Genomic DNA, 16,630 nt, shown 5'->3' with positions numbered 1-16,630 from the left:
CCCCAGCCTGAGAGACACCAGGCCGATGCTCAGGAAACCTTTCTCTCATTCCCCTGCTCCCACGCATTTCCTGCGAGACCTTGGTCTGCATGGCTGTGCCTCAGAGCCTGAGGGTGTTGTTTCACGAGTCTCTGGTTTTGGCAGCAGAAATGGCTTAAGCTCCTTCCCTCCTCCCACCTCCACAGGGTTAAAGCGAGAACGAAGCAAACAGTGGCACAGGGCAAGAACAATGAACTACTTTGAAAGCTGGTCTCATTGCCATGGGGCTCAGGAAGTTAGACCCTCATTTTCTTCAGCTGTGAGAGAGGGTTATTACCATCTCCCTATGTTATGTGATATAAGATACAAAGGATGAGGACAAACATGAGAGTACGAGACGCTCTGAAGATGGATCTTGCCACATCTTGGATTTGGTAATGATAAATTCCTCCATACCTCTCCTGTTTTACTTGGTGAAATAGGTCAAAATTAAAAATAAAAAAAAGCCCATGAAATCTGTTTGCAGCTTGACTTAGGCTCCACTCGCCAGCGGGTAAGAGTGCGCCATTGAACAGCGTACAGCCAAAGTGAGGAATTCTGTTATTGTCCAAGTACAGCTCAAGGCTGAATTTAAATTGTCATACTTCAGAGTAGGCTCCCAGGAAAGGAAACAAACAACAACAGATAATCAGACAACAGGCAGAGTTACCAAATGGCCAAAATCAAAGAACAGCTTTTATTGGCCAAAATAACCAAGAAACCATTTTCTTCCAATAAACAAAACAAAACCGTAACTGAAACGGTGGGAAATCTTTGCTAACAAAATGAAACACTAACAAACCCCATGTAAACTTGACTGTTTGTCTTCATCCTCTGGAAATATTCCTCCTCCTAAGTTAGTTTTTCTCCTTAACCCTCCTGCACCACCAGAAGTAGGAGAAGAATGGCAAAACTCAAAAGTCATTTAGGACAAGAGAACAAACACACTGGGAGGTACGAGTCTGTCCATTTACACAAATGAAAGAGGCTGTTGGTGTTTGCAAGCATCTTACATGCAATGGATCTGAAATGAGTAATTTACCCTTTTCTGAAGATACAAACATTTTTCTACATGAATGATAGTTTTGGTGTCTGTCTTTTTTTTTTAAACCCAGGACAGAGGTACAGTTGTGGCCTATATAGGTTGCTAAAACTTAGACACTACCTGCTGTTTATCAGCTAACACTTCTCTATTCGGAAACCTTGGTAGTTAAAAAAAAAAAAAATTGGTTACACCGAGTTCTCAAGGCAAATGATCATATTAAAACTCAACATTTACTCATGTCAGTAAAACAAATACCAGCCAGTGAAAGCAGATGTTTGAGAAAACCTTGCTCTCTCTGGCAAAAGAAATCTTGGAGGAAAGGAAAGGGGGTGTAAAAAAAAAAAATAAAAAAAAAATGGAGAGAGAGAGAAAGTGAGAGGTGTGCCCAGGTGCAATACACCAGTTCCAATGGAGAAATTCTCAGGAATATTTTCACTGATTTCTCAATTAAGGGGGATACATTAACAGAAGCCATTTAAAAAGGTCTGGTTAATAAACAGTTACGCAAATCTGTTCAACTTACTGACATAGGTGATAATTTAAGAAACAAAAAGGCAAAAAAAAATCAGTGTCTTAAAAAAAATGTATAGATATTTACACATTGTGTTTTCTAAAGCTTCACATGTATCTGCACTGAGCTGCGTCTGTGAACACATCTTTAAAGGTGCATGAACAGAGACAGCTGAAGCACATCACTGCCAGAGCAGTGAAGCAACACTACCAGAAATAATGAGAATTTCAGCTCATGGGAGTTACTGACTGCTATTGCTGCTGTGCACAGAATGGCACTGTGTTTTGACAGAGGAATTCACTGGAAACAGAGCCTCCTGCCCTAATCTAGACATGATTTTACAAAACATTTTGAGATCTAACACCCGTACTACACCTTTTGTAAGAAAATAGAGAGCAGCTTTCAGCTGCAGTTCTTCTAAACTACTGTAGGAAGGCTTCGCTAGCATGCTTCCTAAATTGGCAACCATCTGAGGTAATCAATGATGCTGTTAAAATGAGCATCTTTCATTTCTCTCCACCCGCACCAACTGTTGCCTCCTTATTGAGTCCTCTGATCGACAGGTCATAAACCACTTCCTCAATTTTCTTGACGTCGTATTTCAGGCCATCATAACGTTTCCTCAGGGAGTCGTTCTTCAGGTTGAGGAGACGGAAGCCAGAATCCAGCTCATTGATAAAAGTTGAGATGCGGAGAGGGCGAGAATAGTCACCAGCCGTGACGCTGTTCACTGCCAGTCTGGCCTATGAGATGAAGACACCCAGGAGAACATCAGCAGAGGAACCCACCCCAATCAAGTTACTATTCCATCAGTTACTTTACCAAATGAAGCAGTTGTGTTCCAGGCAGTCAGATTATTTATACTTGGATCTACTTTTTTGTTGACAACAATCCTGGATTTTCAATCAAGTGACTAGTTTAAATCTTAAAATATCAGTGAGAAACAACTCTGGCATACAGAGAGGCAGTTTGCTAGAAGTTCAGATCAAGGTGTTGCGTATCATAACTTCCAGGAACAACTTGGGAAAGTTAGAAAACACAGTACTTTTTTTCTTAGGTCAATTTCAATCCAAATACATGCATGAATATCTTCCTTACCAGCTCACTGGCCAGAGTTAATACACCAGAAAGATAGTCTTCAATGTCCAGGTGAAAGCCCCGCTCTCGATCAGCTTCAACTAAGATGAAAAACAGAGTGGTAATCAGGTGGTACTGAAACAGGAGCAAAACCAGTGAGTTGACATTGCATTTGTTTACTGGAGCTAATTTGAAATATCAAATTTATGAGATACTACTACAAAATAAAGGTCAGCCTTTTCCTATATGTGATGCAATTACTGCTTCTTGTCAGCATTTTGATTTAGCAACTCGTACATCCTCAACTGGATGTGCAACAGGTTATAATTGATCCAACAGAATAACTGAATTTACATCAATATACAGGAGAGGGGGCTGTAGTCTTTTTTTAGAAAAAGATTTTCCTCATCTTTTTTTCAAATCCTTTGCTCTGGGAGGACACAATTCTCTTGCAGCATAAAAATTTAATCTTTTTTCCACACTTTTAAAATGCCAAAAGCGAGAAAAATAAGCTCTCATCTTTGTATTATCCTTTTGGTAGATTTACGCACTTTGAATGAATAATCTTCACTGACGAAGAACTTATTAATGAATAAATACTTCTGTTCACATTAGGTTTGCTGATTTCCACCTTCTAAAAGAATTTGTTGTTTATATAATGAAATCAAATACCAGACAAATTTTGGAACCTGTTTCTTGGGAAGAAATGAAGTTCTGCTGTTTCCCTGTACCTCTGAAAGCTACAATGTCTAAAAACATCACAAGTTTTTTCTCTTCAGTTACAACATTAACTTACTCCCAAGTATTTCTGCAACAGCTTCTCGGGTCACTAACGTTTCTGACTCCAAGTAGACTACAAATGCTGCCAGAAACACCAACCGCTGAAGCACAAACCTCCAGTGCTCATGAAATCTGTTGAAGAAAACACCAAGTCAAGGTATAAATAAGTAACATCTATTACTGGAGAGTTAGGCAACAAGCATACATTATGTATATATTATGTTTTCCACCCTTACACATAGCACTTTGCAATATTTTTGGCTTATCAAAATGACACCAGCTTAAAGTCATCTCCTTGGTACTCCAGAACTTCACCCCCTGGATACTATGCTGGACACTAGCATTGATTGCACATCTCACACACCTACTCAGTTCGTGGAGTTTTTCAGGTTGTCGTGCCCACAAGACAACCAGGGCTTTCCCTCCCGTCTTCCCTCAGCAGATTTGAGCTGACAAGATTCTTGTTCTTTGAAATGTTCTTGCTAGACACTGTCCCCTTCTGGCAGCAACAAAACACAAAGGTGACAACTTCATTTAGTATCTGCAGTATCAAGCAGCCATTTCATGACAGATTTAGAGCTCTGTTTTCAGAAATGCCCCAAACCTAACAACTTAACTGAAATTAATGGAGCAGCAAATGTGCTGCTCCCAGAAAGAAGGGCAGTTCCAATAGAATATAAATTTCTTAAAGTTTCCTTTTTTTTTTTAAAAAAAGTTTCTAGAAAAAGAATTAAATACTGGATATTTTTAGTGAAAAGTTATAAATAGAGGGTTTGAACAAAAGCATTTTTTCAAAATGCCTCACACTTCTCTACCATGGTTTACTTTTCAAACAGAAATAAGCATTCGGCCCATAAACCTTTAAATCATTCTTCCAAAGTAATGATGCCAAATATGCCCAGGCAATTCCCATATCCGTGTCTGGCTGCGTGTGATCCTGCACACCTGTAATACTGATCAGCAGGAAACTTGGTCTTCAGAGATTCCAGCTGTGTTCTCACTGTACCAAAGTGTTCACGAGCCTTCTGACATTTCTTTGGTACTGAAAAAGAAAGTGCAACATTCAATACTTGACAGAGAACAGGGTTTTGTGAACAGAGAGTCTTCTAGTGTAGACAGCGCTGTATATGCTCCTTTGTTGTCCAAGATAGTCTGCTGACATTGGAATCAATCTAAGAAATATTCATTGTCATACCAGGAGTCACACAGGTAGAGAAGAAATACTCCTGAGTTTTGGGCTGTCTAATCTGCTCTAGTCCTTAGGTTCGAACTTCAGCCAAGAAGCCCCAGTGTTGTTTAAGAATCACTGCTAATCATGACTAATTACTGTTGCTATAAAACTTACATCATGGATAAAGAACCTGTTCTGTAATGGGCACTGACAGAGGAAAACACTGGAAAGGTCACACAACCTACAGACCAAGAGGCAACTGGGGATACAGACGGACGGAGGCAGGAACAGAGGAACACAGAGTTGATGTGGTGTTTGTCTGTGGAATGAACCAACTAGCAAAGGAGCCTGGTGGCGTGCTGAGCAGGGCGACAAACAAGCAATGCTGAAGGAGAGATGACAAGTAGAGATGGAGAAAGGCTGAAAAAGGTGTTGAATGCAAGACCTCATCTGAGGTAGCAGAGGGGCAATTTCATCTGAGGGTCTGTAAATGTAGAAGAGCTGAGACTATGGCAACAGATCTTGGGGGCGAGGGAGCCAGCAAGAGCAGTGACACGGTTAAAGCCCGATGCTACAAGCTCACCCACGCAGCAACACTCTGGAGCGGCACTGCAGGAGGAGGGACGCAGCAGAGATCAGGCGTGAGCTGGTAACAGGACATTTTTAGTTTTAGCTGTGTGGACGGAGTAAGAGAAAGGGGCCGGCTTGTTGTGTTGTACAGGTGTTATAAAGAGAGAAATATGATGTTCTGTAGAGCACCCCAATGCAGTGGTTTAGAAAAAACAGCAACAACCAGATCACACACAACAGAAGCACACTGCACACAGTTGGCCCCAAAAGAAAGCACACACACCAAGCAGTGCTGCCAAACGACTCGTACAGTCAAAGAAAAAGCAACTTTTCTTTCTCCATTTTAAAATCTTATAATATTTTTTCTTATCAGAGTTAGGTTAGATGAGGTGCAACATCCCTTCAGGAAACTGCATTTCCTGCTTTCAAGCTATTATTTGAAGAAACTGTCCAATATATGTTACACCTCTGCAGATAAACGGTCTCTTGTTTACATACCACCCACTGCCACCTCCCGTTTATTGACCCGACTTACAGCCACACTGCACCCGCAGCACCAGGGTCTGACAGAACTAATCAAACCAGTACTTCTTAACTGCAGCCTTCTCAGCAATCCTGGTCACGACCTGACAGGCCCTCCTGCATCATGATGTTTAAACAATCCTAGCTTCTATACAAAAGCCATAGAAGCTAAATCTGAAAGCTACGATGAATGATTTTTATCAAACAAGCCCTACTAGGAGTCACTTAAGTGTGTTTAAAAGCTGCTTTCAATTAATAAAACATTAATTCCATGTTAAAAAAAAAAAAAAAAGGAGCACTTAAAAATAAAAGCTTCCAGAAGCAGAAGGTGAAAGTGCTGTGTGGCAGCCAGAATGAAGGAAATGTGTGAAGCTCACTGACAGCTGCCCTTTGAACACCGTCCTCAAACTACAGTCTCTGCCTCAGTCGTGTAAGCTGTCACGTGGCAGCTGGGGACAGAGTAAGGCATAGACTTGCATTTTGGCTTCTGCCAAAGGAACCTGTGACAAAAATGAACAATCTTTACTGTAACGTTTCAGACAACAGCGCCCAACGATACACACATAACCTCCCCCCAACTTCAAACTATCCTCATACATCCTTGCATATCACCACTGATGTTTTGCTAAACTTAACACAACATGTTTCATGAGCAAAGACATACTAAATTGACTTTCAGCCTCCGAAGACCCTACCTGTCACTCAGACTCATGTCAGCTAACAGCAGGCTGCAGCACACGCTGCCCTGAACAGCTTTCTGAGCAGTTCTCAAACTCCATTTTGGACAGGGAGCAGAGGGAGCTGAAAGAGAGATCTTCTAAACCTGTTCCGGAGGCTGCTAGCCTGAGGCTCTGCTGGTTTTCCTTCCCTTCCCCACTGCTGAATAAAGGCTACAACCGAAAGTGCTTATCCCACAGCTAAACGCAGTCTCGTGGCTCCATGCAGGGAGACACCACAGAGAAGCCGGCACCGTGAAACAGCTGTTGTCTGTGGGTAGGTGGCTGCCCCACAGTAAAAGTGGTTAGATGAAAAACTCAATGACAACAAGTTTAGCCAAGAAGTATTTTAAGTCCTCGGAGAACCCTGACCCTTCTCTTTGGTACGACAGATTGCTCAGCCTGGTGCAAATCCTTTCCCTGTTTCCACTGGCTCTCTGTTGTCTCCTTGAGTTTTCATCACTCTACCTCAACTGATGATGCAAGAATAATTACAAAGGATCAACCAGCAGGCTGCAGGAGAAAGTCAGTCTTCTCCCGCTTAGGCTGGCACAAGGGAGGGGGTACAACAAGCAATACAGCTTCTGCTGGCAGCAGCACCAGCTTAAACCATCCTCAGCAATACAGCTGCGGTCACTGAGCATCATTAGTTACTCTGTCACCTGTGAACTTGCCATAATTAATAGTATTTCTGCTTTTTTAATTAGTTACTAGTTTATTTATAATTTGTTATTTTTATAGTTCAATGTAGTTTATTAATAGTGTTAATAGTTTTTCTTACATCTTGGAGTAAATAAATATAAGGCTAAAAAATCTTGATGCTACAAAGTCTAGCCAGAACTCTGTTGCAATGAATAATCCTCTCTTTCATAGTTACAAGAGTCATCTTTTATCTCTTTTTAATCTACAAAAGAAGAATCATTCTAGTTTCTTAGTAAAAATGTGGTAACAACTCAAATGACGAGATGCTGTAGTAAGCCATTTAAGCACACTACACTGCCAAACTACAATCATTATCAAATAAAACTGTAGTCTAAATATGTGACATCTGACAAGTGCTACTTATCCCCCTAACAATCCTTCCATTAATTGGCATTATATTATTCTGCTGTAAACCTTTATTAATCTAAACATTTATTGACTGACTTTATTATGCTTGTAATTGATGACAAACTGACAGGTCTATTATCATGAGTTAACTCCTAACCTATTAAGCATGTATTCATTATCTTTGGTATTACAAGAATTATAGGCTGATTTATTTATTTATTTATTAACTTTAACTATTCCACATCTCTTCTCAGACTCTGCAAGTTCCAGGACCAGCTGTCTCCTGGAATTAAAAATCAAGTGAAAATACACCAAGCCAGACACAGGTCTCTACTATTAAATGCTGGAAAGCAACTCGTGAAGTCAATACCCACACAAAACAACTGTCACAACATCCACAGGTTTACTCAGCTTAGAAAAATGAGTGTATGCTTGTGTAAATTGACTAATTAGCAGTTCTGATTTTTAGCACTGCCACATTTCCTAAGTAGGCAGAAGTTGCACTTGCCAGCAGAGGTCAAACCTCAGGTGTTGCATGTTGCTAAACATGTACCCTGTCAGAGGCCAGAGGGATCCCAGGCCTCCAGCACCAGTGTGCTGGTGAATGTCACCAGGCTGGTTACAACCAGTCAGCTCTGCAGGTGAATAAAACAGCACCTGGTAAGGTTTAGTCTTCTATTCACCCTTAGACAGTGGCCTGACAGATTTCTCCCCTTCCCAAATTCCTCTCCAGAGCTTCCAGGAAAGTCAGAATGGTTGCTTCTTCTCAGGAGATATTAATTGACTTGAAAAAAATGGCACATATTTAAGAAAAAAAAAACAAACCAAACCCTGTTTACGCCAGTAGTTTCACCAGTAAGCTGAAAAAAGGGGGATGGGGGAGCAGAAAGAGCACATTTGACATCTAGGTCTGTAGTCCTATTCTCATGCCCTGGAGCAAATGGGTTGGCCCAGGAACATTCTGTCAAGCATCTTAAATTTGGATCGAAAGCAAGGAACCAGGCTAGCTACAACCCAAGCCTCAAAAATAGCAGAACAATTCCAGTTGCCACTTAAGCACGCATCAAGGACAGCTCCTGCTTTATCAGCCTTTCCAAATCCCCTTTGTATTTTGCAACATTAAGCATGTTTTATACGCGCACACACACAGAGCTGGTCTCGTACAGACCTGGCTAAAGACCCCCCCCTGTGCCCACACCATCCTGAACACCCCCCGGAGAGTTCAGGATCACAGCTTTTTGGGGGGTGGGATGAAGAGGTGAGGAAGGGGATACAGAGACAAAGGCCCAACAGGTGACGGTAAAACCAGCAGAGCATAAAAATCTTTGTGTGTGTCACTTAGAAGGAAAGCTACGAGCCAATTCAGCAACCCCGAAAGCAGCACACGCTCTTCTGCGCTGGGACGGCGGAGGGCCGAGCTGAGGAGGGGAGAAAGGGGAGAGACGGCGCTTCCTCAGGGTGAACGGCAGCTTTTCTGCCCGTCCGGCTCGAAACCTCCCAGCTGCCCCCGCAGCCTCTCAGAAGGACAGGGCAGGGCAGGGCAGGACACCCCAGGAGCGCCCACGGAAGAGGGGCGCCCGCGAGGGAGGGACCCGCGTACCCCGGGGGTGCTCCCCGCCCCACCGGCTTCTCCCCGCTCCCCCGGGGAAGGCGGAGCGCGGCGCTACCGCCGGGTGCAGGCGGCCGTGCGGGACTCACTGTCCTGGAAGCCGGCTCCCTGGTGCACGCCCTGCAGCAGCGTCAGGATCTCCCGGGCCGTCTGCTCCAGCGCCTGCACCACCTTCCGGATCTCCTGCGGACACAGGGCGCCGTCAGGCCCCGCCAGGCCAGGCCAGGCCAGGCCAGGCCAGGCCAGGCCAGGCCCCGCGCTCCCCGGCCGCGGCCGCGCACCCACCTCGCGGATGTCCTGGTCAGCGGTGAGGACGCCCTGCAGCGCGATGAACATGTCGCTCACCGACATGGTGCCCGCCGCCGCCGCCTCTGGGGCCTCCCGCGCCCGCAGGGGGCCTTCTCTGCCGCCGGCGCGGGGGGGCTGCCCGGCGTCGTGCCTGACGGCGCCGCGCCGGCCTGCCCCGCGCGGTGCCTGAGCGGCCGGAGGAGGCAGGAGGGGGCGGCGCGGGCGGGTGCCCGCGGGGAGCTGCTCGCCCCGGGGCGGGTGTGTGTGTCCGTGTGTGTGTGTCCCCGTGTTTCAGGGCCCCCCCCTCCCGGTGCCCCGCCGGGCCGCGCGAGGGCCCCGCCGCGCGGTGACGGCGCCCCGTTGCTACGCGACGTCGTGCGGGTGGGGGCCGGTGGGCAGCGCCGTGCCCCGTTGCTAGGAGACAGCGCCCCGCCGCTCTGCGCCTGCGCGCCCTTGCCGCCGCGCCAGACCGTGTGCGAGGGGAGTGACGCGCTTCCGGCGGCGGCGAGCGCAGCATGGCGGCGGCAGCTGAGGCCGTGTCGGTGGCCGCGCCGGTACCGGCACCGTCGTTCCTGGCCTTGGAGCCGCGGCTGCAGCGCGAGTTCCAGCAGAAGGTGCAGCGGGTCCGCAACAACCGGGCAGCCAAGGTGAGCGGGGCCCTGTCCGGGGCGGGGGCGGCCCGGCCCGGCCTGGCCTTTCCGTGCCCGCCCTGACGCGGCCGCCTTGTGCCCCGCAGGACGAGCTGACGCCGGGCGTGGTGTACGTGGGGCACCTCCCGCGGGGGCTCTGCGAGCCGCAGATGTACGAGTACTTCGAGCAGTTCGGGACGGTGAAGCGGCTCCGGCTCTCGAGGAGTAAGAAGGTAAAACCCCGGCCCGGCCCCGGGCGCTCGGTCTCCGCCGCTCGCCGGGAGACAGACCCGGGCGCGTCCGAACGTGCCCGTTTGTTCCCTGCTGCTGCTGCTGCCGGGGCCGTGCCCGAGAGCCGACCGCCTTCGGCCGGGCGGTCCCCGCCTCTGAGGCGTCTTCCTCGCACACGCAGCCCGCGGGGTGGATGCGCGGAGCGAGCTTCTCCCTCCGGAGCCGTCGGCGGCTCCGTCTGTCGTTGCCCCCCTGCCTGCTGCTCCGCCGTCGGGGAAAACCTCGTTGCAGTCTCGGGCGTGGGCGGAGGGGGGCACCGTGCTTGTCTCAAGACTTCCAAAGCGACTGTCGGGCAGGTGGACAGCGTGCGAGGCGTTGTCTCTGGACTGGACTGCAAATAGGCAGCTTCAGCGACAGTTAATGTAGCCCTTTTTTCCCCGTAAGTAGATACGCTCACGTGAGAAGCATTGCCAGAACACACTAATTCAAGGTAGAACGTGAAATGTCACGGAAGAGACTCTGTTTTAGCTTTCTTGTTGCTTTGTGCTCAACAAATTTAACTTCTTCTCATTTGTGGATTGATAATTGCGTTATAATGTTGCTATATAAGCTTCGTAACAACAACAGAACAGCAGCAATGCAGGGCAGCTTTTTTTTAACAAATAGGTATTGGTGAGCGGTTTGTTTCATATGCAAATGTATAACTATGAGTAATGCCATACCAATTTAGGGCTAAATCTGGTGCTTTTCATGATTTCACTGAAATTTATGAAATTACTCGTGTTTAGCTAAGAACAGGCTATGACTTCGGAAGCAAAAATAATTTTAATACAGTTCTTCAGTTATTGAAACATTGTTTCAGATTTCTTTTTGTCGCTGCTTGCAGACTGGAGCTAGCAAAGGCTACGGATTTATAGAGTTTGAGTCCGATGACGTGGCTAGGATTGTTGCAGACACAATGAACAACTACCTGTTTTCTGAAAGACTGCTAAAGTGTAAGTATAAGCTGAAGGGTAAGTCCTCTAACGTGCAAAGGGAATTCATAGTTACTTCTGTGGGTTTTTTTGGACTGTTTGGAGAATCTTAGGGTTTTTTTACAAAGTTTTGTCCCAGAAGGGTTTTCTGTGAGGCTGAGCTTGTCTTCCTTTTCTTCATAGAAGAAGTGTAAAGAAGATCCTCAGCAGCCTTTTGGTCACTACTGCTGTTTTTCTTCTAGGCTGATAATGCTGGTTGTGTAATCACATAACATGAGGTCTCGGGGAGTGGCGGGGTTTGCTGTGGAAGCAGTTCCTTTACATGGAAATTCTTTGTCATTTGTAACTGTTGCAGCTCTTGTCTGTGTAATTAGACATAAAGGGCTTTTTCGATTAAAAGATTAATTAAATGAGCGAGTTTCTCAGACATGGTGACAGTAACACTTGGTTTGTATAGGATTATGAGCTATATATGCATCAACTTTTGAAAAACAAGTTTCTCTGTTTTCTGTGTGAAACTGAGAAAGCATTCTTTTCTTCCATCCATCCATTATCAGTTCTCTTACTAAATGAGTATTTGGTTACTTTGAATCCTCTGTGTTCATAAAATGCCGTACTATTGCTCTGCCATAGCAGTGGATAATGTTATAATGAGAACCGAATCGCATTACGTGAGTATGTTTGGTGAGAAGAGTAGCTCTGCTATAACTTGATGTCATATGTTTATGATACAGGTCAGTTCATATCTCCTGAAAGGGTCCATGAAAACCTCTTCAAAAACAGTGACAAAATATTTCGGAAGCCTTCTCAGCCAGCGGTCAGGCGGTACAATAGGATACGTTCACTCATTCAGAAGGCAAAGATGACAAAGCGACTGCTGCGAAAGGAGAAACTTTTACGGAAGAGGCTGGCTGAAAAGGGGTTTGATTACGACTTCCCGGGATTTGTAAGTTTGGCATCGTTTCGATGAGTATTTTATGCACAACATGTTTCTAAGGTTGTGCTAAATACAAGAAAATCCTGTGTTTTGTGTGGAACTGGTAAAAGAGCTGGAGCACCAGGGAGACTTACCTCCTGGAAATTAGTGTAGTGCTGTTGCTGGGTTGTGCTGTGTGTATGTGTAGGTGTACTTTTAGAGAAGTAAAGAAGTAACAGCAAAGGGAAGATGTTCCTTTTCTTCTGTTAGTGTAAACAGTTGGATATTCCGTGGTTTTCATGTTTGTCTGCAGATCACAGAAGAGTGACAGGGGCTTTGCCCAAGCCCTGTGGGGGGAGGCTTTGGCAGGGTAGGTATTTGAAGGCAGGTCCCAAGACTAGAGCTTCCATCCATTGACCCTGCCTATGTTAACCAAGCGTGTTGCTTGTTTGCAGAGTGCTTGGGTGAAGTAGTTGAATTTTAAGCAATACTGTGTAACGTGGCATTTTTTAAAAATGCACAGTAGCAGCTTTTTTACGTTGCTTTGGGTGTTTTTATTCAAACCAGATCACCTCTGTGGCACTGTAAGTCATTTTATTAATTCAAACCTAATTGCTGTAGCAAAGATTTTGTAGTTATGAAGCAAAGAAACCTAATAGACCGTTAAGAGACTGTTTGCATCTTCACACAAGGAAGTTTGTAGTGATCTACCTGATCTGTCTTGCTTCCTAGGCTGCACAGGAGCTTTCCATAAAGAGAAAAAAAGTTAAAACATCCAAGAAGTCAAAACTGAACATTTCTTTGAGCAGCCAGGTAAGACCGAACAGTCCTGGTGGTGCCCAGCACCACGCCCCACCGTTCACACTGGGGCAGATGTTTCAGGTCTGCAGCTGGTTTCTTTGTGTTAATTTCAATACCTGGAAGGTATTTGCTCGAGAGATTTTTATGCCAAAAGTAGCACCTTTGAGACAGATTAACACTCTTGAGCAGGGGAGGGTGGTTGGATCCTCTCAGTTCTTTCTCCTGTGGGAGTATTTAGGAGCAAAGGCTTTTGCTCAGCGTGTTGTAACTAGCAGTGCTTGTCCCAAGGTGTGTCCAGGCAGCGATGTATCTGCTGTCAGCCTCTGCTATGCAGCACTAACTGGAGGCTGGAGAAACACAGGGTGCTGGGGACAGTCACCTATACACCACCTACACCTGTGCTTTAAGCCGGTACAAAATGATCTTGCTGGCATCCTCCTGTTGGTCTGCGCTACATTATAATACCAGCCTGTTTTGACAAAAAGGAAGTTGAACTGTTAATGCAGTCTAGTGCTGTCTCTCCTCATTTAGATACTATACTGTCCCTCCTCCCTCGTGGTCTCCCGGGATGGTATTCCGGTATTTTGAAAACTAAGGCCAGCTAAAGCTAGCAGTAGGATGAAAGGAAAGCTCAGGCCATCAGGGCTGAGATTTGGGCACTGACAGTCTGAAAAGTCTGTCAGGTATTAACATTTCTGTTTTGTTTCATCACTGTTGTGAGTTTGGTTTTGTTTTGTTTTTTTTTTTAATGTTACTGGATTTACTTGTGATAATTGGGACAGGGCTGGTTGTGAGCAAGACAGGATAACTCATACATTCAGTCAACTGAGTTCTGAGAACTCAGAGAATGAAGCTGGGATGTTTCAGCTCAGTTTTGGGCCTGAGTGTGGCATTTCTGCATGCCAGTCTCAAATACACTTTTTTTTTTAACCTGATTCTTTTTCTCTTGGCTTTCTTAGTGCTTTGAGTCAGGAAATACAAAGTTTAGAAAGAAAAAGTGCATAATGATGTGTTAGAAAATGTGATTTAATTTACACTTGCCTTTCACATACACTTTTTTGAAGATGAGACTTTTGTCTGAAGAAATACCGTCTACAAAAATAGCTAGTTATAACAAGAAAACAGTTTTCCCTGACATGGAAGTTCTGAAGGAGAGCTGGACTGAGGTGCCTTGTGGTACCACAGAGGCAGTGACAACTTTTCTCTGGCAGATGCTTTGCAATGAATCATGTTTTTCTGATCTCTTCAGGATCCTACTCCAGTCTGTACTCCAACAGTGCTCGAGCGCCGGAAAGCTTCTCAGGTGGATGACGACGCAGAGGACAATGAAATAACTCTCAGACTGCCCCCTGCCAGTGTTAAGAATGCTGTGCAGAGACCAAAGAAACAGCCAAGAAAAAGACCGAACCTGAAGAAACAGAAATAGGCTTAGAATTTTGATGGCAGTAGCTGTGTTTTTCCTCAACTCAAAAACTGGCGAGGTGGAGCTTCTAGTGGTTCTGCTGCCCTGGCTCAGTTCGTCTTGACTAGACTGTTTCAGCGTTTCCTAGGCAAGGAATCTATTCACAAATCCTCCCCCTCCTGCTTAGACATCAGGGGACCTATGGTCTTCTCTGTCTTTGAAGGTGTTCTTGACTTTGTGCTCACAAGCGCCTGTGCTGTGACACACCTACAGTCGTGCCAGAACCTTCAGTTAATTCTGTATCTTGGCTCTATGACTCACTGTTTTGAAAGAAAATGTGAGGCTGTCCATTCAGAATTTGCTGATGCAGGCTGTATCTTACATTTCTCATTAATGACAGGTTATAAAAAAAAAAAAAATTAACCATTTTACAACTGTGTTGGCTCTTTGTAGTGGTTCTTCTGTTTAACTGAATGTCTGCGTTTCGTGCGAGTTCTCACACAGTTACACAAATAGCGGGTGTGGGATTTTTTTTCCCAAGGAAGACATACCTTGAATTTCGTCTCCTGTTTGTGATCAGTCAAGATCTGCCTGTACTGTCCAGGGCAGAGGCAGAATACCACACTGTCTGAGCAAGCCAGTGCCTTTCAGCCTTGCTTTCAGCAGTGACTGGGAAACTCGGCCTTTGACAGGATGTGGAGTGGTTGCGGAGGAGGACTTGGAAAGGATTGGGATTAGGAAGGTGGTGAGAAGAGATGGAGGAAGATGGCTGAAGTCACTCGCATTCAAGATTCCCATTCCTTTCCCTATGCAGGCAAAAGATTTGTGTTTGAGAGTGTAGCCTACTGTGGAGGACGTAGGGTGACTGTTCTGTTGGCTGGTGGCTTAGCCAGAGTCACAGCTACGCTTTCATTCCTTGCACACTTGTGTGAAAGGCATTTCACGCTGCAGAGGTTCCAGGTGTGCATGTACTGACGTACTGCTTTACCTCTGGGCTGACCAGGCAAAGGTAACTTGGTAATTCTCTGGGGTTTTGTGTGCCATAAATGTGCTGTTGCCTGGTTCAGAAAGTGCTCGAGGACTTACAAAGTGTGGCTGCTTTTAGGGGGACTTCTTGCTGAACTGTGGAGAGGAGCAAGTGGTGAAAACTAGCTTATGTGCAGCTGTTGTCGGAGTGAGCAAGGCTTTTTGAGAAGATGCATCAGTAATCAGAGCAGTCTGGGTTGTATTAGGAGTTCTGTTGGCCTTTGGGCCCTGCACTATCTTGTCACTGTATTTTAGTTTCACTGCCTGCATGAAGCAAGGATATCTTCTGCTTCAGGGGGTGATAAGCACATCGCAATATTGTGATAAGCCTCTGGGTGGGTGAGCCAGGAATGGGAAGGCAGGGTTTTGTTAACAGTAGTACGAGTTCAGAGAATTGAGTGTAGCTTTTTGTTGTGTGTCAAGATTTAGTCTTGCTGCGACATAGCCTGTCGTAGCTGACTGCAGATAGCCAGTCCCATTTGAAGATGCAGTTTGACTGTGCAATTGGAATTTGGATTATATTGCAGATACGAGACCTGCAGAAATTCTGGTTTGGGTTTTGTGGCATGCATTTAGTCTTGATCTTCTACTGTCTGAGATGAAACACTCGCTACTGCTGTTGGCTGTAGGTCAGACTTGGCAGAAGGTTTCAGAGGAAAGCGCAGGTGATAGTAACCAGCTGTTCAGGTAGGTGGCTGGCACTAGTGCCTTGGCTATTTTAAGACTCAGACTCCTGGCAGAGAAATCTGAACCGTTGGCCTGGCTAATTCTGTCCTATCTGGCCTGATCACTTGAATAATCATGTGATTGTAATGACATTCTCTTGGTGACTCAAATTAGATCATTCTCCTTTGTTGCTCTAAACTGTTGGGGAAGCCACTTGGACGAGTGGGTCTATATCAAATGCTTGTCATCTTAGGCATGCTAGAGAAATCTGTTGACCAGCCCAATGGTCACTGACGGTCACTGACAGTCCCTGACTTTTAGTAGCAGTGTTGCTGTGTGCATCTGCAGACTTTCTTCTCTCTGCGTTATTTGATGTGAAACAGGTAGCGTTTACACCTCAAACCCGTGGAAAACACATCCTCAGCTAAGGTTTGAGATAAATGTGATCAGAGTGGTTGGCAGAAATTGCTCATCTGTTAGTGACTGACATGCAGCTCTGAAAAAAACTTTTCTACCTCGACTTCATACAGCAGAGAGCAGCAGAAGAGAAGCAAAATGCATCTGCCCAGAATGGACAGTTTTCTTTTAAAATCCACGTTCCTAACTTTGTGTTTTGCAAATAAGGATG

General features: G+C 45.5%; 2 protein-coding genes across 2 annotated transcripts; one reads left to right on the top strand and one right to left on the bottom strand.

The window, feature by feature from the left end:
- Positions 1–684: 684 nt before the first annotated feature.
- On the bottom strand, positions 685–9,497 carry TSN (translin). Its single transcript, XM_052791822.1, has 6 exons — positions 9,355–9,497; positions 9,159–9,252; positions 4,377–4,473; positions 3,448–3,563; positions 2,673–2,752; positions 685–2,317 (listed from the first exon to the last, which is right to left on the bottom strand). Exons 1-6 carry the CDS (start codon positions 9,418–9,420, stop codon positions 2,081–2,083), a joined length of 690 nt encoding a protein of 229 aa, XP_052647782.1. The 5' UTR covers positions 9,421–9,497; the 3' UTR covers positions 685–2,080.
- Positions 9,498–9,857: 360 nt separating this feature from the next.
- On the top strand, positions 9,858–14,747 carry NIFK (nucleolar protein interacting with the FHA domain of MKI67). The gene is made up of 6 exons (XM_052793266.1): positions 9,858–10,004; positions 10,094–10,219; positions 11,104–11,212; positions 11,926–12,137; positions 12,840–12,920; positions 14,158–14,747. The coding sequence occupies exons 1-6, from the start codon at positions 9,873–9,875 to the stop codon at positions 14,332–14,334; spliced, it is 837 nt and encodes a 278-aa protein (XP_052649226.1). The 5' UTR covers positions 9,858–9,872; the 3' UTR covers positions 14,335–14,747.
- The last annotated feature ends 1,883 nt before the right edge of the window (positions 14,748–16,630 follow it).

The sequence above is a fragment of the Harpia harpyja genome, chromosome 7 (assembly GCF_026419915.1).
Source record: "Harpia harpyja isolate bHarHar1 chromosome 7, bHarHar1 primary haplotype, whole genome shotgun sequence".
NCBI lineage: Eukaryota > Metazoa > Chordata > Aves > Accipitriformes > Accipitridae > Harpia > Harpia harpyja.
Note: the sequence above shows the minus strand (reverse complement) of the source record. Positions and strands in the feature narration are given on the sequence as shown.

What these genes read in the sequence shown, in the direction of transcription:
- TSN (XM_052791822.1), bottom strand. Translation starts at nt 9,420, where the DNA reads ATGTCGGTGAGCGACATGTTCATCGCGCTGCAGGGCGTCCTCACCGCT. An exon ending in CCTGCTGATCAGTATTACAG is followed by an intron (nt 3,564 to 4,376) that starts GTGTGCAGGATC and finishes TTTCTTCAACAG; the next exon opens with ATTTCATGAGCACTGGAGGT. An exon ending in TGTTGCAGAAATACTTGGGA is followed by an intron (nt 2,753 to 3,447) that starts GTAAGTTAATGT and finishes TTTTCATCTTAG; the next exon opens with TTGAAGCTGATCGAGAGCGG.
- NIFK (XM_052793266.1), top strand. Translation starts at nt 9,873, where the DNA reads ATGGCGGCGGCAGCTGAGGCCGTGTCGGTGGCCGCGCCGGTACCGGCA. An exon ending in GCAACAACCGGGCAGCCAAG is followed by an intron (nt 10,005 to 10,093) that starts GTGAGCGGGGCC and finishes TGTGCCCCGCAG; the next exon opens with GACGAGCTGACGCCGGGCGT. An exon ending in GGCTCTCGAGGAGTAAGAAG is followed by an intron (nt 10,220 to 11,103) that starts GTAAAACCCCGG and finishes CGCTGCTTGCAG; the next exon opens with ACTGGAGCTAGCAAAGGCTA.